General features: G+C 41.4%; 1 protein-coding gene and 1 long non-coding RNA gene across 4 annotated transcripts in view; one reads left to right on the forward strand and one right to left on the reverse strand.

Annotated features, from left to right (window-relative positions):
- Positions 1 to 235: 235 nt before the first annotated feature.
- LOC124502533 (uncharacterized) lies at positions 236 to 16,560 on the reverse strand. Of its 2 annotated transcripts, XR_006959925.1 has the most exons (4): positions 16,231 to 16,560; positions 14,514 to 14,596; positions 12,942 to 13,384; positions 236 to 346 (listed from the first exon to the last, which is right to left on the reverse strand). It is a non-coding gene; the product is annotated as an uncharacterized LOC124502533 (long non-coding RNA). The 2 variants fall into 2 exon arrangements; XR_006959924.1 differs by lacking the exon at positions 236 to 346 and having other exon boundaries at positions 12,499 to 13,384.
- HELB (DNA helicase B) overlaps positions 16,551 to 27,591 on the forward strand; it is a 33,767-nt gene continuing 22,726 nt past the window's right edge. The window contains exons 1-5 of one of the 2 annotated variants that reach the window (XM_047067207.1): positions 16,551 to 16,955; positions 18,197 to 18,607; positions 19,767 to 19,936; positions 22,219 to 23,097; positions 27,043 to 27,220. In XM_047067207.1, the coding sequence (XP_046923163.1) occupies positions 16,772 to 16,955; positions 18,197 to 18,607; positions 19,767 to 19,936; positions 22,219 to 23,097; positions 27,043 to 27,220 (1,822 nt within the window). In that variant the 5' untranslated portion in view covers positions 16,551 to 16,771. Of the gene's footprint in view, positions 17,027 to 18,196; positions 18,608 to 19,766; positions 19,937 to 22,218; positions 23,098 to 27,042; positions 27,221 to 27,591 lie in introns of both variants that reach the window. The other variant, XM_047067208.1, reaches the window with a different exon arrangement.

Here is a 27,591-nt window from a genome sequence, read left to right on the forward strand (position 1 = left end):
TTCTTCTAGACTGGAGTGATCCAGCCTTTCTGGTGCCAGTGACCAACCGTGACCATTAGAGGGCAGCAGAGGTACAAAAGCACTCTGGAGGGGATGGCTGACGTCTTGTAACCAAGTCAATCAGAAACATCAGTAACAGAAACCTCATGGAATACAGAATGCAGGGCTGTCAGGTTAGACAAAAACAAAAACAAAAACAAAAAACCCAGGAAACTCTGGGAATACTTACATTAGAGATTTTTTGTTGTCTATCAGAAATTCAAATTATCTGGGTGCCCTGTGTTTCACAAGTGCCATTGCACATGAGCCTCATGCTTAAGAAGTGGCTTTGGTCCTTATCAGGAACCTGTTGGAAGGAATTTAATGGGGAAGGTGTATGGTGAGCTTACAAAATCAAATGTGCACATTTCATCACAGAGGGGATTGACTAACGGTGTTAGCTTAGCCGATGTTAAAATCCGCCCTGCAGGAGAAAACTGTAATAGCACCTGAGTACTCAGGGTGGCAGATCCCTCCTCTACCCCTTCCTGCAGGAAATGTGACTGCCCTTGCATGCGGTGCAACAGATAGTAACCTTTGAAAGAGGATATGCAACATCTCTGTATGTGGGCATAGACTGAGCAATAATTGTTTAACTCCACGCACTGTGACAGCTATAACTTGTATCCACCCTCCTCCTTGATCTTGGCATCTTTCAACTTGAATCACAACCAATTCTCTTTATTCCAGAATCTGCCCTTTTCCACAGAGTTTTCTTATGATGCTTCCTTTCCCCAAGGTTCATTTTCTTTTTAAGGACTTCCTAAAATTATGCTGCTGCTTTTTTTTTTTTTTAATGTTTATTTATTTATTTTGAAAGAGAGAGATAGAAAGCAAGTGGAGGAGGGGCAGAGAGAGAGGAGACAGAGAATCCCAAGCAGACTCTGGGCATGGTCAGAGTCAGACTCCACCTGAACTACAAAACCGTGAGATCATGACCTGAGTGGAAACCAAGAGTCAGACGCTCAGCCAACTGAGCCACCCACGCACCCCCTGAAATTATGCTTCTTAAACGTACCTTTCTCTAATTAAGTGGAGGTACCCATTCTTAACCTAATTGATAAACATAAACATTGAATAAGCTGAGAAACACATTTGTTTCAACACACACTTATTGAGGGCCTACTATGTAGGAGAAAGATGTCACCATTAAGAAACTCATAACATAGTCAATAAACACATTAGAAACCAGAAGGGAAATTCCCCCCTGTAAGAAGTGATTGATCTGGGGTGGAGAGAACAACTGGTTCCTTATAAATCACTGTTCTCATATTCCTATGAATTTACTTTTGGAAGTAACTTCAGGGTAAGAAAATTCATGTGTATGTTATAACTGATCTATGGGAATTGGGAAAGCTACTAGAGGCTTCTTTAAGTTGTTTCTCAAGGAGCAGTTACTTGCTTCCTCTTTTCATTAGGTAGAACTGACCAAATCTAGCCTCAGTCATCCTTCTGTATATAGAAGCAACTGAAACACACACACACACACACACACACACACACACACACACACACACTCGTACAGCTGCATGGATTCAAGAACAACAGGTACTAGTGATAGCTGGCTGGAGAAGGCAGCTTCTAACAATCCTAGAATGTTAGTACTTCAAAGACCTTAGGGATCAATCATCTGGTCCAATTTCCTTACTTACAGATGTGGTATCGGAGGCCCCCAAATTTTTAAAGACTTGTGTAAGTTCCCTCCCCAAGCTTGAGATAGGGTTGGGACAGAGCTCAAGACTCCCATCTGTGTTTAAGATTAGGTTCTGAAAGACTAGATATGACGTCCAGTGACATTTGGGTAGTAACCATTTTCTCCTGGGAAAGTTTTTTTTTTTTGAGAGAGAGTGTGGACTCACCCATGCTAGGAGAGGTAGGAGCAGAGGGGAATAAGGAAGGGAGAGGGGCAGAGGGGAGAAGGAGGGGTAGAGAGGGAGTCGGGGAAGGGCAGAGGGAGAGGGAGAGAGAGAATCTTAAGCAGGCTCCGCACCCAGAGCAGAGCCCGACTTGGGGCTGGAGATCATGACCTGGGCCAAAATCAAGAGTCAGATGCTTAACTGACTGAGCCACCCAGGAGCCCCTCCTGGGAAACTTCCTTAAGTCCCTGGCTTCTATGACAATTTTAGATTTTCCTCTGTCTCCTGGATGCTCATTTCTGACTCCTTTGCTAGTGCCTTCCTCTACTCTAGTCTACAAGGAATGTTCTTTAGAGTTCATTCTCCCACCACCCCCTGCACAATTTCATCAACTATCATTGTTTTAGTCAGTATAAAAACTACCCCTTCAACTCCCCAATTTTTCTCTCTTATTCTGATGATTTCCCTAGGATCCATATGTTCAACTGTTATCTAGATATTCCACAGACATCTCCAACTGTCCAAAACAGAACGCTTATCTTTTCTCTTAGCCTCCCCCAAGTTGGGCTCTCTTCTCGTATTCCATGTTTTAGATAGTGACGTAATTATCCACGCAAGTCTCCTTGTCCCCACACTACAAATTGGTCACCAAGCCCTCTCAAGTCTATGCCCTTCACACCTCTTTACCCATTACTTCCTCTGCATCCACACAACCCTGCCTTCGTTAGGTCAGGAGTTACAGATTCAAATGCACACAGGAGGAAAGCAAGTGAGAAGGGACACGTGCCTTTAATAGGGGGCAGTGAGAACTATGACCAACTAGAGACAATGGGCCTCATGTAAAGAGGAGACAAAGTACGTAGTTTATGTCAATTTTTTCTAAGAGAGAATGCAGGCCCAGTATTGCCAGATATACTAAATTTGGAAGCCTAAAGTTTTAATGCAAAATATTCTGATTTTTAAATGGGGCAAATAATTTAATTAAAAAAACCCTCAGATATTGGATGGAAAACAAGCATACCTGTCCCCCCACTGCCACCAGCGCCGCTGTGCCTGACCCATCCCATCGTCCTGCATCTAGCACAGTGCCTGAAACACAGTAGGTGATCAGCAAACACTTAAGTGAATGGAAATGGATTACGAGGTTGTTGTTGAGTGGTGTGCCGTTTAACCTTAAAAAATAATTGCAACTCCTGAATTCTTATGCACACCTTTTAGTGAATAAAGTGACACAAAAGTATTTCAAGAAAAAGTCAATTATTTTCCTTCTCTGTTCCCATACCCTACAGGAAATTGATACTAACAGTGTAGTGTTTATCCAGCTACATTTTCTGTGTGATCTTAAGACAGTTATGTGAATTTCTGTTTTGTTTTTGTTTTTCAAAAATGTAACCATACTTTACACATTAGTCTGCAACGTGCTGTTTTCGCTTAATTATCCAGTATTGCCATCCTTTGGCTTAGTAATTAAGTTAGTTACTAAGTTAGATATTCTTCTTTTTTTTTTTTTAATGTTGATTTCTTTTTTTTTTTTTAACGTTTATTTATTTTTGAGACAGAGAGAGACAGAGCATGAACGGGGGAGGGTCAGAGAGAGAGGGAGACACAGAATTGGAAACAGGCTCCAGGCTCTGAGCGGTCAGCACAGAGCCTGATGTGGGGCTCGAACTCACGGACCGCGAGATCGTGACCTGAGCCGAAGTCGGCCGCTTAACCGACTGAGCCACCCAGGTGCCCCTAATGTTGATTTCTTATAAGACAGAGAGGAGGGAAGGAGAGAATCCCAAGCGGGCTCCATGCTCTGTGTAGAGCCCACCTCGGGGGCTCAATCTCATGTCCTTGAGATCATGAACTGAACTGAAATCAAGGGTCGGTTGCTTAACAGACTGAACCACCCTAGTGCCCCAAGAAACTTCATTCTTTTTAATAGCTGCATAATGCTCTTTAATATGATTTACTATAATTCATCCAACCACTTTCCTATTGACTAACAATCAGATTGTTCCCGGCTTCTTTTTGGTTTAAGAAATATGTACAATAAATATCCCCATAAACTTATACAGGGTTCTTCCACGCCTTCTATTTCTGTGAGAGAGATCCCCCCAAATGGAATCACTATATTAAAGGATGTGTTAATATGTTTTAAAAGACACTTCGCAATCACTTTCAAAGGGTTCTAACAATTCACATTCCCAACCAGGTGCCTTTGGCAGAGTGAACAGGGAAGGTCCCACTGAGAAGATGATATATGAACAAAGACTCAAAGATGGTGAATGAGCTAGACGCACAGATCCCTGGGCAAGACACTTCCGGACAGGGGGGAACACACTGGGCAAGTGTCCTGAGACTGATGCGTTCAAGGAACAAGAAAAAGACCAGTGCAGCCAGGGCAGAGACAGGAGGGGATACTGTCAGTGAGACTGATGGTAGGGCAGAGCCTGTAGAACCGTTTAGGTTTTTGCTTTTACCATGAGTGTGATAAGGAGCCATCGCTGGGTTTTGAGCAAGGGAGTAATATACTAAGACCTGTTTTAAAAGGATCACTACGGCTGTTACATTGAGAAATGCTCTATCGGGAGAGCACGGGGCGCAGGAGACCAGGTAGGAGGTTGCTGCGATAAGCTAGCACAGAAAGGAAGGCAGAGGGGGGACCAGTGTATAAGCAGTGGGGATGGTGAGATCTGTCAGATTCTGGGCCTGTTCTGAAGGTAGAGTCCGTGGAACTTGCTGATGGATTGGTTATGGGATGGAGGAGACAGAGAGGAGTCAGGGACGAATCCAGAGAGTTTGGCTAGAGCAACCACGAGGATGAAGTTGCCATCACTGTGGGATGGGGAAGACTGTAGGTGGAGCAGATCTGAGGGGAAAAGATCAGGGATTCATATTTGGCCATATTAAGTTTTACATGTGTATTAGTGATCTAAATGGGGTTTTTTGGCAGGCAGTTGGAAATACAAGCTTATAGTTCAAAAGAGAGGAACAGACAGCAATACAAACTTAAGAATCACAGCATAACGAGGCTTCTGGGTGGCTCAGTCGGTTGTGTCTGACTCTTGATTTTACCTCAGGTCGTGACCCCACGGTCATGGGATTGAGCCCCGCATCAGTCTCTGCTGCATGTGGAGCATGCTCGGGATTCTCTCTCTTTCTCTCTCTCTCTGTCCCTTTCACTGGCCTGTGCTCTCAATCTCTCTCTCTAAAATTAAAAGAAAAAAAAAAAGAATCATGGCATATAGATGCTATTTAAAGACATGAGACCAAATAAAGACAGTGTAGAGAGAAGAGCAAAGACCAAGTGGTCAGGGAGAACAGGGAAGACCAGAAAAGGCAACTACTCGGAAGCAGCAGACACGAGAAAGGGAGACAATCAAGAGACGGTGGCGCCCCTGAAACCAGGGGCCCAAAATGCATGAAGGCAGAAGGAGAGATTAGGTGCGCCCAATGTGGCTCTGTTAAGTCATGTAAGAGGACAGCTGAGAGCTAACTGATAGACTGAGCAAGGGACCTGAAAGACAGTCACATCCTACTCCCCAGAACCTGTGAATACATTACCTTCCATGGCAAAAGGGACTTTGTAGATGGGATCATGTTAATAATCTGGAAATGGGGAGATTGTTCTGGATTGTCAGGGTGGGAACAATGTGATCACAAGTGTCCTTAGAAGGGGGAGGCAAGAGGTTTGGAGTCAGAGGCAGAGGCAATGGGGCAATGGAAGCAGAGTTTGGAGTGATGTGGCAAGGGGTGCACTGTCCCCTAGGGCCTCAGAAGGAAGGCATCCTGCGGACCCATTTTGAACTTGTGACCTCTGGAACTGTGTGATAATAAATTTGTGTTGTTTTAAGCAACTAAGTTTGTGGTACTTTGTCGTAGCAGCAATAGGAAACAAATACCCGAACCATGGGGTGTAGTGATCCTGTGTTCATGGCCACATGGTAGCCTTGGAGCAGAGGAGTTTCAGGAGAACGATGGGAGTAGAAGTCTGACTGAAGTGGGCTAACGAAGACCAGGAGAACATGCAGGACCTTTGTGCAAAATCAATAAAAAAAAAAAAAAAAGCCTGTTTCTGGGGGCACCTGCATGGCTCAGTCGGTTAAGTGTCTGACTTTGGCTCAGATCATGATCTCGCAGTTCGTGGGGTTGAGCCCCACATCGGGCTCTGTGCTGACAGCTCAGAGCCTGGAACCTGCTTCGGATTCTGTGTCTCCCTCTCTCTCTGCCCTTCCCCCTGCTTGTGTTCTGTCTCTCTCAAAAATAAATATACATTAAAAAAAAAATTTTTTTTTAAAGACTGTTTCTGGCTGGCCAATTGGAAACAGTGATGCCTCGAGGTAGATCAATTTCAAATGTTGTGCCTCATAAATGACAAAGTCCTGTGTCAAGCATTTTGCTTGGCAAGCAAAGAATGAATTAGATTTCAGCCTTTACCAGCACCTCCTCTATCAAATGCCTTTGGGCAGAGCACAAGTTAGCCCTGGAGGAGAGGAATTGAGGATAAATAAATATAGACAATCCTATTAAGTGATTTTGGTGCAGGAGAGCTAAGAAATGGGTTGGTGGCTGGTGGGGGAAGTGAGGACAGAGAAATGAATTTTTTTTTTTTTAAGTAGGCTTCACAGCCAACCTGGGGCCAGACCTCACAACCAACTGGACCTTGAGATCAAGACCTGAGCTGAGATCAAGAAACAGACACTTAACCAGGGAAGGGCTGCTGGAGTGAATGATCTTGAGCAGATGAGAGGGGCTAGGATCGATCTATCTATCTACTAGATATCACTTTATTTTTGAGAGAGAGACAGAGTGAGAGCAGGGAAGGGTCAGAGAGAGGAGACACAGAATCTGAAGCAGACTCCAGGCTCTGAGCTATCAGCAAAGCCCAACATGGGGCTTGAACCCACGAACCGTGAGATCATGACCTGAGCTGAGGTCAGATTCTTAACTGACTGAGCCACCCAGGCACTGGGAGAGGGGCTAGGATCTAGATCATAATGTAAATGAGGACTATAACTGAGGGCTTGGTATTTGATAAAATCAGTAAGAGGCAACACGGCACAAAATAAGACAGTGAAATAATATGTTTGCACCAGGAGAACAATGACCACAAAAAGAAGGAAAATGGAGGTTGTGAGGCCAGCCAGGACAGAGTTGTAGTAAGTTAGGTGAGAAGGTACAGAATAAGGTGTTGGTATAACTTTCAGACTTGTAACTCAGGGCTCCTAACGAGGGACCCAGGCATCAGGGGGTCTCACTCTTAAAGAAGTGACTTCCTTAAATCTCCTCAGACCCTCTCCGGTACCTGGGACCAGCTGAGAATGGATTGGCGTCCATCTGGGTGGGGCGCTTCCAGCCAGAACCGGGGCCCCATGTGGGCTCAGTACCAGCTTCTCTGTTCGTGGACGATCTTCCATTGCCTGTCCAATGAGTGGCCTTGATCAGACGTCCCAAGTTGCTCTGTGGTTCTCGACTGTGCTATCATCCTGGGGTTCTGTGGCCAGGTCTTGGTTCCGGGAGGGTGACCCGGCAAGCTAATTGCACCTACTGGGCAATGCAGGTTTTTTTGTTTTAGGATTGTGTGAGCATGAGATTGGGCTGCCAGAATGGCACTGCCATGTTGATTTAGGGTGGCCTAAATTGTTCATACAGACAGGAGCGCTGCAAAAAATATTTGCCCATGGCTCCACACACCCTAGGAATGGCCCTGAGTGAAACACAGTAATGAAGAGGCAATCGAAGAGACATTTTAGAGGAAAAGGAGAATAGATGCAATTTAGGGATTAATTAGATGTCCGGATATCTGAGTATCATCTTCTTAAGTGAATCCCGCCCCCCCCCCAAAGAAATAGTTCAAACCTTGTACTTCCCCCTATTATTTGGCAATGATACAACCTAGCAAAGAGATAATAGCTGGAGCTTTTTAAAGAGCAGTGTGGGAGCTATAAGGAAGCGTTTTTTTTTTTCTTAAAATGTGAAGTAGTGGTCAAATGTTATGGGGAAGGTGTCAGCCAACAATAATCTTTCCAAAACAGAGCTAGCCAGGAAAGAGGTAAGGAACATTCATTTCTCCCACATGCACTATTGATCTGAAACCGCGGAGCAGGGAGTTCTTACAGGTTGATCCAGCAGCTGCGCGAAAAGTAACCTCCGTGCAATTTGAGTTATGGATCACTCAGAGATGACATCATGTTGTGGCTGTCTTTATAACTGTTTTACACCTACTTGAGGATCTCAAAGGAACGTGTGTATGTTTTACAAATCTCAAACAGATAAGCGAAGGCAGAAAATCAAGGAGTTTTCTTTTGCAGCAATATTTGTCTCCACACAACCCCAGTGTTCTTGGCTTTGTGCACAGATGCTGAGAACACAGAGCTGTCCTTGGACACGCAGCAGCAAAGAACACAGGCGCTGGTGCCAGACTCCCTGGGTTCAAATCCTGGCTCGGCCGCTTCCAACCTTAAGCAAGTTATTTAACCTTTTCACAACAGTTTCCTCAGAAGTAAAATGGATATTTTACTGGTACCTACTTCCTGGGGCTGTTGGGAAGAGTAAAGGAGCTAATTCACTAAAAGCACTTGATGGCCGACACATCATAAGCACTCAAAATTAGCTACTTTTCTTGTTTATAAATAAAGGAAGATAAAAATACATAAATGTTCTACTTTTCTGGGTGTGAAAGAATCTTTCTGTGCCCTCTCCAAATTCTGTTTTCGTCTATGAAAAGTGGAATTTCACAGATTTTATCTTCCTTAATGAAATAAGCCATTGGGTAAAATGAACTGTTGTTATAGCTTTATGGCTTTTTTTTTTTTTTGAGAATTTTCCAATTCTTTTTTCTACTGCCCTGCATATAATGGCTTTATCCTCAGTGTAATTCTCTTTCTGCATGTTATTTGTCTTTCACTCATTCCTTCCCTTTTTGCTCCTTATCATTCCATCCTAGTTCTTTGTATCTTATTTTTCTTCAATGCTTCATGAGCTGGGCGACTTTTTTTTTTTTTTGTCTTTGACCAGAGGTATGTGTCATAGGTAGAATCTTCGCACAGATGGAGGGAATTTTCCAGCCACTTACAATGAGCCCAGGAAAACACAGCTGGTAATCTGAAGGCACTCTGACTTCTGCAACCAGGCTGACCCTGTGGAATGCCCAAATATATTTCTGTTCCACAACGTCAGTCTTCTTCCTCTATTACTGATTATGGATTGCATAACTATTACATTTTTCACCTGTTCCTCGATGTGCACTTCTTCTGTTCAATAATTCATCCCAGAGCCAACACAGCACACTATCTTATCAATGTCAGTTTAATACTATCTCTGTCTCTATTTCTATCGATCACCATTATCTGAAATAAGAAACCTCCACTCCCATCATCCTCTCTCCCCTTAATCTTAGTGTAGCCCGTAGTACTCAGCACCACTTGCTATTTGTATTTCCTTGTTCTTTGTCTATCTCCTTCCACTAGAATATGCAGGGACTTGTTTTGTTCACTACCCTTCTCTAGTGCCCAGTAACTGTCCCGAAATACGTACTGACTGAATAAATGGGTTGTAACCATTTGCTGCTTCTCACTAATACTTTCCAAACTTCTGCTGCTTTTTTCCCCCACTTATTCTGTGAGATCAATAATTTTCATAAACTGCCTAACAACTGAAGACCAAGATGGCCAACGAGGGATCTATCTGCAGCACCGTACCTCTGGGGTAGCAGAGTTGTTGTGCGTTTGCTTCTGTGCTTACTTCAATCATGGCATACATGTTAGGAAAGGAGCCTCTAGAAAGCATATTTAAGAAAGCAATAATTCTTTCATCAACATACTCTCCTAGAACTTAAAGACTTATATGCTGAAATAGAAATAGAAGGGCATGGAGTTAGCCCTTCACGTTATTTTACCTGGAGTAAAAACTTACATAATAATGCAGACTAAATTCAATTGTAATTGAGACAACTGGGGCCATTACTTTGTAACATTTAGAGACGGGGCGTAACATCAATGGCAATTACTGAGATCAATATTTCTACGGAGGCACCCAGGTGGTAAAGAAGAGGCCATGAAGGCTTCATGGGATCTCATGGTATTTATTACCCAACCTGTCTCCTCAGAGGTGACATTACTTTTCTCTTTCACCTTAAAAATCCATATCAGTTTGTCATCTTACATATCATTTTTTAAAAACACTATAAAGACATACCTTACGTATTAAATAACATCATGAGTCAACTAGGCACTCCCAAAGGACTTTTTTATTCTGTCTTTTTTCCCTTTTTGGTCTATCACTACTGAACTACTACGAGTCCGGATTTCTGGTTGGAGACTTATGAAACTAGATATCCACTCTTTGTGGGTAAGGCTTTATACTTCTTTAATCCATTTTCCTACCGCACAATGCTATCCCAGTGTTTTAGCATTCAAAACTCTGCTGAATCAGCCCTTAGTACGGTTTTCCAGCCCCTCATCCCATTAACTCCCAATGTACATACCTTAATTATTTTATAGGAACTTTGTGGCAAGGTTTATAATTGTTTCCTTAGGTCTCTCACTGTACCCACCAACACAACCACCTAGTATGTGATCAGCCTTATGTCAGGAAGGATAGGCTAGGTTCAGCTGACAAGACAAACAACTCCGTAATCTTAGTGGGTTAACCCAACCAAGATTTATTCTCATTGACTCAAAGTTTCCTGCAGGTCTCTAGAACTCTCCAGGGCAGTTGTTCATCATATGATGGATCGCCGTTGTACCTCACACTCCCACAATCATCAAGGTAAGGAATAATTAGGGACAGAGAGCGGAGCACCCACAATTAAATACTTCCACCTTGAAGTGACACGTTGCTCTCGTTTCATCAACCAAAGCAAGTCAGATGGCCATGACTGACTTCAAACAGATGGGGAAGTAAAGTCCTATGTGCTTAGGATGAGAGGGGAACTAGGCATCTGCTGACAACAGTACTACCTGCCACACATAGGTATATCTGTTGACTAAATGAAATTGAATACATTTTGATTATAATTTCTGCTCTGTATGTAATTACCAATCTTTTTGCGGCCCTATTATTTAACCCATTTCTTTTTCAAAAAAAATTTTTTTAATGTTTATTTATGTTTGAGAGAGAGACAGAGCGTGATCAGGGGAGAGGCAGAGGTAGAGAGGTGGAGACAGAATCTGAAGCAGGCTCCAGGCTCTGAGCTGCCAGCACAGAGTTTGACGCGGGGCTTAAACTCACAAGCCAATCCCCATGAGATCATGACCTGAGCCAAAGTTGGACTCAACCGACTGAGACCCTGAGGCGCCCCTAACCCATTTCTTGTTTTGATTCTACCATTTCCTTCCAGACATTACTTTAACAAACAAAACAGACAAAATACTAATTCAAACATTCATCAGGATAAATTAATCTGAAGTGCTTTCGTGTAACTGTGAAACCATCATTATCGTGACTACACCTTAACCGTGTGCTTTACTTCATTACATTAATTAAACAGGTCACTAAACCTTATTCCCTCCCTGCTCTCCCAGTAAAATGTTTAGGCTTTACTAATGATAACTTCACAGTGGGCTACCTGCCTTGATCCCCTCCAGGCATTCTAAAACAAATACATTTCCAAAATAACCCGAAGACACATTATAGATAACATAGGGAAAAAAAAACTTCTGCATGAGAAGCAACATGAATGAGATACTGAAAATTCTTTGCTTCATGATTCAGATTGATTTATTTAACAAATTTCCTAGGATAGATTTCAAGCAGACATTGACACGAGAGCTTGATTTTGTGTGAGATGAATAGCCACGGTTTCAGGAGAAAACGGTTAAGCTGTTTAGAGCCTTCAGTGGTTTCTCACTAACCTTACGGAGGCCTCCCAAGGCACGGCATGTTTGGCTCTAGCCCACCTCTCTAGCCTCACCTTGTACCCATTCCTGATACTCTTGGCTTCAGTGACTGGACTTATGTCAATCCCGGAATCCCTCTTGTTCTTTCCTACCTTTTCCCCCATGATTCTGGCTTTTCAGAAAATCCAGGTCAGTTGTCTTGTAGAATGTCACATGTGCTAGGTCAAGTTGCATATATTTATGGCCTGTTTCTGAACAGCACTAGAGCTAAAAACAGCTTTTACATTTTTAAAGCGTTGTAAAAAAGAAGAGAAAGAAGGAAAGGGAGGAGAAGGAGGAGGAAGAGCCGGAGGAGGAGGCAAGAGAATTATGTGATGGAGACCACAGGGCCTGCAAAACCTGAAATATTTATTATCTGGCCCTTTATGAAAACTGTATTCTGACTTCTATTTTAGATCTTTCTGTTTCCTTGTGGCATTATTTAGTTTATACCTCAGTTCCTTGGATTTTAGGCAAGTTGGAAATTAGATCTGGAAATGTGCTATCCAATATAGTAGCCAGCAGGCACATGTAGCTATTGGGTACTTGAAATATGGCTAGTCCAAGTTAAGATGTGCTATAAGGGTAAAATATACCCCAGATTTCAAAGAATTAGCATGAAAAAAAAGAGCATAAATTTTTCATTAGTGATTTTTATGTCGATTACCCTGTTGAAATAAAAATATTTTGGATATATTTGATTAAATAAAATGCATCATTACAATTAATGGTACCTGTTTCTTTTTTTAATGTGGCTACTAGAAAGTTTTAAATTACATATGTAGTTCACATATTTTCATTGAACAATGTGGTCTACAGCCTTAATTAAAACCAGGTTAAGTGTTTTTGGCAAAAATACTTCACAGCTGATCTTCTGTACATTATACTGCATCCTACCATGGGACACACATCAGTTTGTCTCATTAATGGCGTGAAGCTTGAAAACTTGACAAAGGGGTGACTGACAAGAATCTTCATTGTAAAAATACATTTTCCCCTTTGCAGTTTGTAATCTATTATAGCCGTGAGACTATTGAGCCATGGTTTCCCATTGACTTTTCACTCAATGTTTTTTGTTTTTTTTTTTTAGCCTTTTGTGACCCTTGCTTGAATCCGTCATTACGTTGTGGATTGCAAAATGGTGTTTTATATTTTTAGAATTTCTTTTTAAATTTCTTACCTGACACTCTTTTCTTCTTTTCCTTTTTTTTCCCCTTTCCTTCTTCCTTAAAAGGTGTTTTTTTGTTTTGTTTTGTTTTTGTTTTTAGGAAGTATCACAATGGACACATCACTTTTTACATACTCAGTGTGTTACAATCAAGTGCAGTGATTTTTTTGATTCTCAAGCTTCCCGAAATTTGGCTAGTAGAAGTCCCTTCAAGGTGGCGCCTGAATCTTTTTATCATCACCCCATTGGTTTTTGAGGGCTTCCTTGCCATCTGGTACAACAAGTCCCAGGTCTGTCTTCTATTTTCCTTGTTTCAGAGGTAGAAACAGCCACTCCTTAAGAAGCCTCCATTTCTTTGAATGACAAAATGGTATTCCAAAACCAAGATTTAGGGTGGTAGATGTGATCAGAGTTACTGGGATGACATTCTTTTCAGGTCCTCTCAATAGACAGAACTAGAAAATATATTTTAAGAAACCACAGCTCATATTGACATTGCTAATCCAAGTTTAATATTGTAGGAGTTTTCTCATTCCATTTGTTTTCTTTTCATATACATTAAAAAACTTCGTTTGATAAAAACATAAAGGCATTTACTTATCTGCTTTATCTTATGATACATAATTTCAAAATTATCATAACATTATTAAAACCAGCATTAACCATAGTGTGTGGTGAAGTTTAAGATTACTTTGTAGATCTTTTGTCCTCAGCATATATCCTGTTAAGGGTCTATAGTCAGAGTAACTTAAAAGTATTTATTCAGGGGCGCCTGGGTGGCTTGGTTGGTTGGGCCTCCGACTTCAGCTCAGGTCATGATCTCACGGTCCATGAGTTCGAGCCCCGCGTCAGGCTCTGTGCTGACAGCTCGGAGCCTGGAGCCTGTTTCGGATTCTATGTCTCCCTCTCTCTCTGCCCCTCCCCCACTCATGTCTCTCTCTGTCTCAAAAATAAATAAACGTTAAAAAAAAATTAAAAAAAATTTTTTTAAAAAGTATTTATTCAAAGTATTCAAAAGTAACTTGAAGTAATTATTTTCCCTGAAAGGTTATAGTATATGTTTGATAGACACTTTCATTTGTTTCTGTTTGTGTCCAATTCAGGTTTGCTTTTGGTTTATTTATTTTTGAATAAGTGAAACATTCACACAGTTCAGAAGTTAAAACCATTATAAAAAGTTACGCTCAGAGATCTTGTTCCCAGTCTTGTTTCCTCTACCTTCTTTCTATCCTACCTGTAGGTAACTATTTTCATTAATTTCTGGGTTTACCTCTCCTGGTCTTCCTGTCTTCCTATCCCCCTTCCTTCCTTCTTTCTCCCCCAAACAAGCATACCCACATACACATAAATAAAACTATATGCATGGCTTTTGCTTTTTCTTAATTGAATATCTTGAAAACCACTCATTATCAGTTCATAGAGATTTTCCTTTCTTTTTTAAAGTCACTGGAGAATATTCCATTGGATGGATGTGTCATAATTCAGTAAGTCTCTTACTTATACACATTTCTGCTATTTCCACTTACTTGCTACTACAACAATTACAGAGTGAATAACTCCATGTCTGTGTTTATGGACACGTACCTTCAGGGTAGATCCAGGAATCTCACTTTTAGAAACATCCCAAGTGATTTTCATGCATAGCCAGATTGGAGTATTGTTGCTTACTGTGTAAAAAGGGTAAAAATGGTATTCAGAAACCTTGAATAGTTAACATTTTTAAAACGAAGAAACAACAGGTAGGGAAGCAAAGTTCGCACCATCCCAAATCGTCACTTTACTTCGAGGAATGCAATTGAGTTATATAAACAGTAGCTTAACCTCTGGAGTCTTGTCCCCTAATCACCACGTTGGTAACAAGAATATACTATTCGGACACACATAAGTGACCGAGATTTGGGCAGCAGACAACTTTCAGTTTAGATAACGCTGAGTCTGAAGTAGCTGAGGTACATCCAGCAGTGGCATCTACTAGGCGGTTTTTTGCACAGGTTTGGAGATGAGGTTAGGAGTCAGGGAGTGTAGATGCCAGTGTAGGTGAAAGATGCTCGAGGGGAGGGTTACAGAGTGAGAGGTGCTTAGGATGGACCTCTGGGGAATATTAGTACTTAAGAGGGCAGTAGAGGAGCCCAAGGAAACTATACATGGCTAGAGAAGTAGGAAGAAGCCCTGAGAATGAGAACACAGGTCACGAAAGCCCAGGAAACAAAGTGTTACAAGAAGATAACAGTTACCAGTGTCAAAGGTTGAGAGGTGAGGTAAGACAAAGGCAAGAAGGTATCCACTGATTTCCATTCAAGAGACCAGGACTGTGGAAGACCAGGTTTAATACTGTGGTGGGAACAGTAGCCTTTATTGACTGTTAAGCAAGGAATTCAACCTCACACAGATGATCCTTGGAAATCTTGGAAACACCTGGTGTTTTGTCAGCTACAACAGAGTTTTTCTTTTTTTTTTTTTAATTTTTTTTTTTCAACGTTTATTTATTTTTGGGACAGAGAGAGACAGAGCATGAACGGGGGAGGGGCAGAGAGAGAGGGAGACACAGAATGGGAAACAGGCTCCAGGCTCTGAGCCATCAGCCCAGAGCCTGACGCGGGGCTCGAACTCACGGACCGCGAGATCGTGACCTGGCTGAAGTCGGACGCTTAACCGACTGCGCCACCCAGGCGCCCCTACAACAGAGTTTTTCTAAAAGCAACAAGAAGAGAGATTTGTATCCAAAGGGAAAAATCAATTTTAGTATTTTCTCCCATAGATTTTTCTTAAAACTTTGGTGCTGGCTGTTGTTAATGTATATTAAAATCTATCATAAAATGCTTTGGGATTTAGCAAACAGCACGTTTAGGTATTTTAGGTTTATTATTAATAGAGTAATTTCATAATAAATAGTATAAAATAGTAAGGTAATCATATGTTTTATGGTGTTCCTCAAAGAGTACCATGACTTTCAAACAGTATCCCGTATGGGAACCATGGCTCCGGAATAACTTTTTAAGCCTCTTTGCTTTCTCTTCTACTTCCTTTCCTCAGTCCCTGTCCATACTCTTGGCTATAAGTAGATGCTGTTTTGCCCCACTGTTAGCATGTAGGTAGCCCAGCTGCAAGGAGCTTGGGAGACCAGTGTGCACTCACAGAGGAAAAGAGGAAACAGACTTTGAATGTCATCTAATCCAGTAGTTTCCAAATCCGGCTGAGCATCGAAATAGATAACCTGGCACGTGCATGAAAAAGACAGAATCCTGGGTCCCTGCCCTAGATCCCTATATTCTGCGTCTGAACGGGGCGTAGAGAACTGTACCTTGAATAAGAGCCTTTGATGATATGAATTTAACTCCTTAAGAAAGCGGAGGACCAAAGCAGCCACGAATAAACGGGTCCTTCGACTGGAGATTCGCTGCTCTGTGCTTTGGGTGATGGCCGATTGTCCTGAAGGGCATCTGGGTTTTCGTTTTAGGGTGCTGGGGAGGGCTTGCTTTTCCGGGCTTTTTGGCTCACTAGACCTGGGCTTCCCTCACTTTTCTCTCTCCGGAGGTGCTAGAAGTTCTGCAAGTGCCCCCCCCTACCCCGATGCTGTCCAGCCCGCGGGGTTGGTCCAGGCATCCCGAGGACAGTCGAGTTCGGTTACCGGCGTGCACTCTCTTCTTCACCCCGCCCTTCGCCCCGTCCCCGGCGTCTGCGTCCTATCCCCGCCTCCCGCAGGAGGCTTGGGGCGGAGCTTCGCCGCTGCCCCGCCCCCTGCGCGCGCGCGCAGGCCGGACGTCGCGAAGCTGATTGGCTGATCATGGCCGTGTACCTGCCGGGGTTTTCCGGAATGTGGGGAGAGGCTGGGGGGGATCATCATGGCCTGTTTGACCCAGCACTTGCGCGAACTGCAGGGACCTCTGCTCCCACCCAAGGAATTGGTGGAGGAGGACGATGACTATCAGGACGAAGCGGAGGAGACTGAAGATCTGGTGTTTGTCGACGCCGAGGAGCTGTGCAGTGGAGGCGTAAAGGCTGGCGGCCTCCCCGGACTCCTCCGCGGTGAGGAAGCCCCCTGCCCCAAGGGGATGGGATTGGAGGCTGAAGTGTTTCCCGTTCTGGTGTTGTCCTAAGTAAGGCGCCCCATTGCTAACAGACTTTTATTTAGGACGGCCTCGCTGTTTTCATCCTACTTAGGATAAGATAATAATAATAATAATAATAATAATAATAATAGCAGTGACTTGAGTAAATACTATGCGTGAAGCTTGTGTTCTGTGTGTATTATCTCATTTGATATTCACAACTCTTTGAGGTAATTTTATAGTCGAGGAAACAGTTGAATGTCCAGCTGTATTCACACCCGGAATCAGACTTTCAGACTATTTTCCTGTCCTGCCTGGAATCAAATGTGTATTTATTTTTCAGCTACTTCGAAAATAGACGCACGTACGCAAGAAACATCTCAAGGCGTTGTTGATTCATTAACCTTGTGTTAATACTGTTGCGATGGGGGTTTGTTTACCTTGTGTAGTTTCCTGTGCTATAAATTATACCTGTTATGTGTACATTGTGACTGATATTTAAGAATATTTTATTTAAGAATATTTTAGTGGTAACCAAAGACCAGTAGAATTTTCTGTGCTGATGGCATTTTTCAGTATAGTATTTTCTCTGTCCGGTACAATAGCCACCAGCCATATGTGACTATTAAGAACCTTGAAGTGCAGCTTGTGCTATTGAGCTGAATTTTAAATATTATTTAATTTTAATTAATTGAATTTGAAGAGTTACCTGTGAGTGGCCAGCACAAGTTTCCACAGAAAGTTTTCAAGTGTTTGTGGAGGGTGTAGTCATTTATCCTAAAAGTGTTAGTGACTGGCTATCTTGTTCCAAGCAAGGTGGTGTTTGTTGCAGGTATACCCAGGAGGGATAAGATAATGAAATTTCTGTCTTAATGGGGTTTATCCTTTGGTAAATTGAACAGACATTCTTTAAATAATTACAGAAGTAACTATACTATTATTTAGTGCATAGAAGGAATAGTAAGCAGTGCTAGGAGAGGTTATATTCTTGAGATTCAGGGAAGGCTTTCTTGAGGAAGTGACAATTAAGCTGAGGTCTGTAGCAGATGGGGTAAACAGTAAGGAAGAGAACATTTGAAACAGGTGGAACAGCTTCTGTGGATTCCCTCATAGACATCTATCTGTACAGGGTGCTGTGGGGCGATTAAAGAGAGTGGTAGATTTGGTAAAATATTGAAAAAGGGGTTTTAAATATCTTAAATTAACTTTTTTTTAAAGTTGTAATTCCTGATGAAAACACTCAAGAGCAATGTCAAGTGTTTGGACGTTTTCCAGTAACGGGTCCTTGGTGGCGAGTGAAAGTACAAGTGAAACCTTTGGGACTGAGGAGCTATCAAGTTCAAGGATTTCCATCTTACTTTTTACAGTCTGATATGTCACCACCCAATCAAAAAAATATCTGTTCCCTGTTTCTTAAAGACTGTAAAGTCTCCAGTGATCATATAAATAAATTTTTAGCATGGGTAAATGCTGTATCAAGCTATAAAAACCTCAACTTTGAAAATCTTAGGGAAACATTAAGAACTTTCCAAAAGGAAATTGAAAGGAATCATCAAAAACAGTCAAAACAGAATGTACAGGAAGAGTCTCTACCAGAAAATGAGATGTGCCTTCCTCTGGAAAACACAAGTAGGTGTGATTTTTATCATCCACTTTTAGTGTAATGGAAATACTTAATGACTAGTGTGTTTAAGACATTACCCCTATAGTATCTTGGCTTAGTATTCGTTTTTAAAATGTGTTTTTGAAAATGTGTTTCTATCGCTTTGGGATGTGTCATTGTCATTCAAGGTTCCTCGTCATTAATGTGGAGAGTTGGGTAAGATGATCTTTAAGCTCCTTTCAGTTCCTCCCCAGTTCTAAAACTGTGATTCTGTCTTTGTCTCTAACTTTTGTGTCCATGGGATTTCCTTGAGTCATTAAGAAAAAGTTCAGTTGTTAGTTATTCGGTTCTAATTATGATTCTGTTTAAGACGGCAGAGGAGAAAGATACTCATATTCTTGAGTATTCCATTTTGGAAAAATTTCAGCCCAAAATGGTATAAAATAATTATATATTATGACTTGCTATCTGGACATCCGCATGAGTGGGATATTTCATTTCTTAATTATATCAAATAAATTTGGCAGGACAGCATTGAATGACTTCAGTGACAAAGGAATCATGATTACAGTCAGAAAAATGATTATAAAGGTTAAAATGTAATAAGTTATTTTTTACGCTTAGTTTTTTTTTTTTCAACATTTTTATTTATTTTTGGGACAGAGAGAGACAGAGCATGAACGGGGGAGAGGCAGGGAGAGAGGGAGACACAGAGAGAGAGGGAGACACAGAATCGGAAACAGGCTCCAGGCTCCGAGCCATCCGCCCAGAGCCTGACGCGGGGCTCGAACTCACGGACCGCGAGATCGTGACCTGGCTGAAGTCGGACGCTTAACCGACTGCGCCACCCAGGCGCCCCTTACGCTTAGTTTTAAATTTATCTTTGTATCACAGAGTCACAAATTTTACTGATTATATTGTAACCAGAAGGAAACAGAAGGCCGAGAAGCAGTTGTCTAAGCATTTGAGGAACATAAATTTTGGAGTTAAACACAGTGAAAACCACCTTAGTACAAAATCAATTGTTATAATACAATCAGTTTTCTTGCTGGTTAAAATACACTTATTGATCTCTCTTTGATTAGGATTTCTTAAACTGGTTGTGCTGGGTGAGAAAGTCCATCAAATCAGTTGTTCTGTGAGCTCATTTGTATGTTTGATGTGTTCTTTTCTATTACCCTATAGTTCCATTTATAAGTGTAATGACAGCTTTGCAGTTTCCAAAAATAATGGAATTCCTTCCAGTTCTTCTGCCTCGACACTTTAAACGGCTCATAAGTTCAGGTTCTAAGGAGGTGTTGGGAGCCATAGAAGAGATGTTAAGTACACATCCGTGGAAACTTGGATTTGGTAAAGTAAGTAAGACATTTACTCAGCAGCATCTTGTATGGGGGGCGGGGGGAGTTCTCAAACTTGACAATTTTTACATCTCTTTCAAAGGAAAAAAATTTGTATTGGACTGCAATGTTGATTTATTTTTCGTTTAGTGTTAGAACCAACTATAAAGTTCTTACACCTGTAGCTCATACACAGTAAATTTATAAAGGAAAACAAAATAACAAAACTGATGACATTCACATTGTCAATAATTTCATTATATAATTTAATAGGAAACATGTTTTGGTAACTAAATGGCCATTTGCAACTTGAATACAGATCTCATTGAAGGCACAAGTTCTTATGAATTTGGCAAGTTCATTTCAGTCCCTCCCTTTCCTGTTTGAACTTTTGAAAACTTTTAGTATTTGGCACAATAATATCATTTACGTAGGAACCCACTTCTCTTCTTATCATTATAGACCAAAAGTAGGAGTGACGCTATGAGGCTTCAGAGGTGTTGGGAACCAAATGTGGCCCTTAAATGTTGCAGGACTTTGTTATGGGCGGTTTTCCAATTGAAAATACAATTTAAAAAATCTGAGATAATTCTTGGATCTCCAGGAATGTTCCTAGAACCCCCTCCCCCCACAATTTGAGTAATACTGGAACAATGAATTTGTTCCCTATGTAAAATGATGATGGTTTCAGGATGTTTTGCAAAATGAGATTCTGGAACATTTGATTATTGCATGTATTTATCGAGTAGAGAAGAGAGGCAGAGCAATGCATATTCTGGGACTCAAGTGGGAGAAGGAGGCTTGAAGTCCATTGCTCAGTGTGTGAACTGCCATCAAGAATAAAGACCATTACTGGGGTTAAGATTGCTGGGGCTGCTGACCATCTAAATCTGTGCTTCATACCATAGTCTGGGTGGCTTAAACAATGGAAATTTATTTTCTCATGGTTCAGGAAGCTTGAAGTCCAAAATCAAAGTGTTGGTCTGGTTGGCTTCTTCTGAGTCCTCTCTCCTGAGCTTGTACATGGTCATGAGAAGACACCTCTCCCTGTGTCTTCACATGATTTTCCTTCTGTGCCTGTCTGTTGTAATCTTCTCTCCTAAAAAGGACACCAGTCATACTGGATTCGGGCCTACCCCAGTGACCTCATTTTAACTGAATTACCACTTTAAAGACCCTATCTCCAAATATGGCCAAGTTTGGAATACTAGGAGGTTGGGATTTCAACATATTAATTTGGGGGGGGGGGGACACATTTCAGCCCATAAGATATAAGGAGGGTTCTAGCAGGGATGTCTCCATGAAAAAAAATGGAGCTGGTGGAGAACTTGCTGAGTAGATCATGGTGAAGGAAGTTCTCTGCCTCTTCAGTAGAGTTGGGGCAGAATTGTTGAGAGGCACATAGACACCTAAACACGCCAAGAAGGTGAAGCAGTCATCATACACACGAGTTTGACACAAAAGTTCATGTAATCGTGGTATATCATGTTGCTCAGCTGTGAATCCTATTTAACATCAATGTAACCAAAACTGATTAACAAAATGTATACTATAACTTTTGTTCAAAGATGGGAGGAGGAGAAGAAGGTATGGAGGTGATGGTATAAGAGAGAGCTTCCCCAGAGAAAGACTTTCCATAGTAGGGAGTTCATACTAAATATCGAAAATCTAAAAACAAAACAAAACAAAAAAAACCCCACAAAGGATAGTGTAAACAGTACTTGGAAATGTGGAGTAAATTCTGGAATAAATAACTGAAAGTGTTGGAAGTGTTGACTTTGTCAGCATGGAAAGAGTAAGGCAGGGGATTACTGTCTTTTGATAAGCTTCATGGTGTTATTTGACTTTCGAAACTGTGTATGTATTGTTTTAAGAAAATAGAATTTTAATTAAAAATGTATATAGATCTTAAAAAAATTTTTTTTAAACGTTTATTTATTTTTGGGAGGCTGAGAGAGACAGAGAGTGGGGGAGGGGCAGAGAGAGAGGGAGACACAGAATCGGAAGCAGGCTCCAGGCTCTGAGGGCTCTAACCCACAAACCATGAGACCATTACCTAAGCCGAAGTCGGACGCTTAACCGACTGAGCCACCCAAGTGCCCTGTATATAGATCTTTAATCACAGGACAGTAAAAACTTGGTGATGTATTAGGTACAGAGTTTTTTCCTCCAACTTGATATACATGTCTTCTGGGACTTAAGCAGTTATTGACAAATTACATAGTTTTTACTGTATTTCTGATAAGATTCATCGACATTTATAATTTTTATAAAGCAACTTGAACTCTGTTTTCTTAAAGATAACCTACACAGAACTGAAGCTTTTGCAGTGTGAGGCAAGTTGGACATCATTTTGTCAGTGCAAGTCTCTCCTCCAGTTGATGACTGCTTTGGAGCAAAATGCATTAATAATATATTCTAAACTGAAACATATATGTAGAGACCAAGGGCACACGTGTGTTGAAGAAGCTGACTTCACTTCTAAGTTGTCAGACCATATGTCTTTCCATGATGCTTGGCAGTCTCTGAGGTTTTTGAAGGATATTGGTGTGGTGACCTACCAGAAGGGCTGCATCTTTCTTTATGACCTTTACCAGGCTGAGAAAGACATTGCCTCTTCCATATGTGACCTGATGACGAGGCCCCCATGGCATTTACATGTCGACGTCAAAAGGGTGCTTGCGTCTATTCACACCGCACAACCGGAGAACTCACGAAGCGATGATGCGCTGGACGAAAGTCAACCTGATGAGAGCAATTTGGAAACTTCTGTGGACGTTCTGGAGAGTCAGGACAGTGGTGACCACATTTGGAACAATGGTGAACATGAGGTTAACGCAGAAATCAGTGACGCTCTGCTAGATCAGGATCAGGTGGCTGCTTTGGAAATGATTTGTTCCAATGCTGTGACAGTCATAAGTGGGAAAGGCGGTTGTGGGAAGACCACGATTGTTAGCCGTCTTTTTAAGCATATGGAGCAGTTGGAAGAAAAAGAAGTAAAAAAAGCTTGTGAAGATTTTGAACAAGACCGGGATGTACCAGACGAATGGATTACCTTTACCGAGCAAAGTCTACTGAAGGCCGACAAGGCTATAGACGTGTTATTAACAGCACCAACAGGAAAAGCAGCTGGCTTATTGCGACAGAAGACTGGTTTTAACGCTTATACACTGTGTCAGGTAAAGCTTTTTACATTTTTCTCTGCAGATAAAACATTTGCCTTAAAGATAAGCTTTGTTGAATCAGCTGATGTTTTATTTCTTCCTGATGACAATCAGTAGGTATTTCTTGAATGTCTTACGGATCCGTGCTTTGTAGCAGCTGAACGTTGAGGTCAGTGCCACTCAGAACATCCAGGCTGTAAACTGTTACTGGTTTCCGTGAGGCAGGAGCTAGTGCTGGACGGTAAATCAGTACACTGCTCCCTACATTGAGAAAGTCTTACTACTACGGAAAAATAAAAGGCAGCTAAACTGAAGCGTGTGCTTAATGATGTAGTTAGTTTAGATTCTGACACCAGCTTTATTTTGCTGGGACTGGTTACAAACATGTTACAGTCCACAGGCCTTATTTTGAGAAGCATTTGTATTGGAAGGGAAAGGTTTTATTCTATTTTACAGAAGGAAAGGTCCATAAAAGGGAAGACTTTGATCATCTAGCTTAGTTCTTTATCTTTGTCACCCACGACGATGCCTGGCAAATAGTCACACGTAATGAAATTTTCAAATGAATTAACATGCTTGGAAAACAGAGTTTTGGCTGTAGTTAGAAGTCATAGGTTTCAAACTTGTAAAGAGCTGGAGAGGTTTTTCTAGCTCTGACCTGTCATTTTGTAGATCCAGGAACTTAGCTGTTGGAAGATTTCTGAAGGAAATGATCATTGAATTGGACTCTAAAGGACAGAGAGCCTCAGGTGAGGAGAAGGACATTTTATTTAGGGGGCAGGTCTTTCCACAGGCATTGAGGAAAACGATCATAATGAGTTTTGAGGTGACTGCCTTGATTGGAATGAATTCCATGTATTGCAAAATAATGGAAATTGAATTTGGTTTCGACTGGGAATTTGAGCTCTAAAGTTTGTAAAGTATTTTGCCATCTCATTAAATCCCTGATAAATCAGTGACGTGAGTCATTTTGTAGAAGAGCCAGTTGAAATTTGGGAGCATTAAAGGACTTGCCCACGATCTTAACCAGGAGTGCACCTAGCACCTGGATTCAGATTTCTCACCTCCCTGCTTATTATTCTTCCGGGGGTGCCATACTTTCCTCATTTATTATAGACCTAACAGAGAAGCTTGGACTTGGTTTACTGGGGAGCTGTTTAGGTTCCTACGCAAGAGAGTGAAATGAAGAAAGCGGTTTTAAGGAAGACTGTATAGAATCACAGAGCCATGAGCAACCCCAGAAGTGACCTATTACCTTTATTTGTCATGAGGGTGAACATAGTCCTAGAGAGGTTCAGTGTAGCTCATTGATGGAAGGGTCTTCTGATCAGCTTATGATTTTTTTCCATTACATCTTCACGTCTGATGAGTCTAAGGGTTGGATTAGAAGAGGAGAGCCAGAGTGGGATCATTTTGAATTTCATTTAGAATGAAATTGGCAGTGTCCTAATATCTGCTTGGAATTCTGGGAGAGTATTTCTGAAGCCACATTTAGAGGCAGGAGAGAGTGTAGGACCATAGGAAAGGCACTGATGGGGCACTTGTCCCATTTATTTATCATCCTTGGGCTAGGGTTACCAGATGGAGCAGATAAAAATAAAAACAAGTCTTTACTATAAGATGTACCAAATATTGCATCACACATACTTGTACTAAAATGTCATTTATTTTTATTTTTATTTATTTATTTATTAAAAAAAAATTTTTTTTTTTTAACGTTTATTTATTTTTGGGACAGAGAGAGACAGAGCATGAACGGGGGAGGGGCAGAGAGAGAGGGAGACACAGAATCGGAAACAGGCTCCAGGCTCTGAGCCATCAGTCCAGAGCCTGACTCGGGGCTCGAACTCACGGACCGCGAGATCGTGACCTGGCTGAAGTCGGACGCTTAACCGACTGCGCCACCCAGGCGCCCCCTAAAATGTCATTTATTGTTTATTTGAAATTCAGTTTTAGCTAGGTGTCCTATATTTCATCAGGCAATTTCATTTTGAGTTAGTGTGTAAGGGAACATGGCTGTAAGGCTGTAGGAGTAATCTAGGCTCATAGATAGGTCCTGTATTGAATTGGTAGCACTAAAAGTATAGTGGAAAATGTCACCCAGGCATTTCTAAGGTAACTGATTGAATACGTAAAATCAAATTAGCAGTGATTCCAAACATTCTATTGTGAGACAAGGCCACTGAGAGAATGAGGGTTTTATTGAAGGGAATTGATGCATTCATGTGGAAAATATGAAGGCTTTTCCTTAATAGATATATGTTGAATCTAGCTGCAGTAGAAACATTAAGTAAAGATACGATACCATTTAAAAAATCCATGTATGTATATTATATATATAGTGACAATGTAGAAACATTTTGGGAATGATGTATACCAAAATATTTAATGTTCTCTGGTTGTATTTTCCAAATTTTTCTCCTCATCTATATTTTTAAAATAGTAAATATTATTACATCTTTATTTTTTATTTATTTATTTAAAAATATTTTTTAATGTTTTTATTTATTTTTGAGACAGAGAGAGACAGAGCATGAGCAGGGGAGGGGAAGAGAGAGAGGGAGACACAGAATCGGAAGCAGGCTCCAGGCTCTGAGTTGTCAGCACTGAGCCCGATGCGGGGCTTGAACTCAGGGACTGTGAGATCATGACCTGAGCTGAAGTCGGATGCTTAACCGACTGAGCCACCCAGGTGCCCCATTACATCTTTAATAAATAGTTCTTTTAGTTGTTTTGTTGGTGGTGGTGGTATTTTTTTTTTTAACTTTTTTTTAATGTTTATTTTTGAGAGAGAGACAGAGTGTGAGTGGGGGAGGGGCAGAGAGGGAGGGAGACAGAATCTGAAGCAGGCTCCAGGCTCTGAGCTGTCAGCCTTGGTGGTATGTTTTTAAACGTTGGGAAGTAAGGGGTGGCTGGGTCGGTCGGTTGAGCGTCTGACTTCAGCTCAGGTCATGATCTCACAGATTGTCGGTTTGAGCCCTGCGTCAGGCTCTGTGCTGACAGCTCGGAGCCTGCTTTAGATCCTACATCTTCCTCTCTGTCTCTCAAAAATAAATAAAATAAACATTTAAATGGTAAGGAAGTAAGAGAGCTTAGAATATTAGAAGAAAAATAGTATTTTCATAGGTTGGGAAGGCAGCCTTTTATTTCTAAAATGGAGTATTCCAGTGGGGAGAGGGGGTGAGTCAAAGTGACAGCACCATCTCAGAAGGCCAAGAAAAGGTTGGAAAAGAATAGGGAGCTCTTTAATCAAGAGTAGTAAGAGAGAGGTGGAGATTTTGCATTAGAATAGTGCTGTGTGCAAAGCTTGTTGAACACACATAGTACTTATCAGGAAGCAATTTTTTGAACTATTTGATCTTTTCTTTTTAAATTTACTTGGTCTATATTTTCTGTGTATCGAGCCCTAAAACTTTTGTGTTCTCTATTTCTTTAGCCTGTTTCCCTATGTGACTCTATGTACATCCCCCTGTCCCTCATTTAAGAACTTTGTTAAACAAGTTTTTTTTTAATATTTATTTATTTTTGAGAGAGAGACAGAGACAGAGACAGAGAGACAGAGTGTGAGTGGGGGGAAGGGCAGAGAGAGAGGGAGACACAGAATCTGAAGCAGGCTCCAGGCTCTGAGCTGTCAGCACAGAGCCCGGCGTGGGGCTTGAACTCACAGACTGGAGATCATGACCTGAGCTGAAACCAAAAGTTGGACACCTACCCGACTGAGCCCCCAGGCGCCCCAAGAGTTTTGGGTTCAAGCCCCATATCGGGCTCTGGCTGGTGGTGCAGAGTCTGCTTGTGATTCTCTCTCTCCCTCTCTCTCTCTCCCCCCATCCCATGTGCTCTGTGTCTTTCAATAATGGATAAACTTTAAAAAAAGAATTTTTTTTTTAAATAACATGTTAAAATTTTGTTTCGTAAAATTTATTATAACCTGAATTTTAAAATGCCATGCTTTGCTTATAGGTCAATTATAGTTTCTATTACTGGAAGAAAAAAAACCCGGCCAAGAACAGCCCATGGAAGTTTTCCTCTGTTAGAGTTCTGGTTGTAGATGAAGGGAGTTTGGTGTCTGTCAAGATCTTCAAGTCAGTTTTAAATTTATTGTGCGAACACTCCAAACTTTCTAAGCTTATTATCCTTGGTAAGTGAAATATTGTTGGAATCCTAATTTGTTTATTCAAAGCATTGCAGTTAATAGGTTGCTTACACCGTTTGGTGGTTTTAATATCCATATCCTGCAGGTGGGAAGCCAGTCCTCAGAGTCCACACTCCAGCTACCCTGAGTTCAGTCTGACTACTCCCTCTATTAGCTTGGGTGGTTCTTCATTTGGGCCAGGATATTAGCAGGCCGGGTGGTGAAATGAAATAGAGTTGTTAGGGGTTATTGCTAATCACCTAAATGATGACCGTTCAGGTGGTAAAAATGTCACACACTCAGAGGAAATAACGATGTGGATCATTTGGGAATAATACAAAGTCTGAATTACAGACCACTTAGGAGTAAATTTATGA

Source organism: Lynx rufus, unplaced genomic scaffold (genome assembly GCF_022079265.1).
Source record: "Lynx rufus isolate CCGP_SWC_20201006 ecotype Redwood Valley unplaced genomic scaffold, mLynRuf1.p SCAF_7, whole genome shotgun sequence".
In the NCBI taxonomy this organism is placed as follows: Eukaryota; Metazoa; Chordata; class Mammalia; order Carnivora; family Felidae; genus Lynx; species Lynx rufus.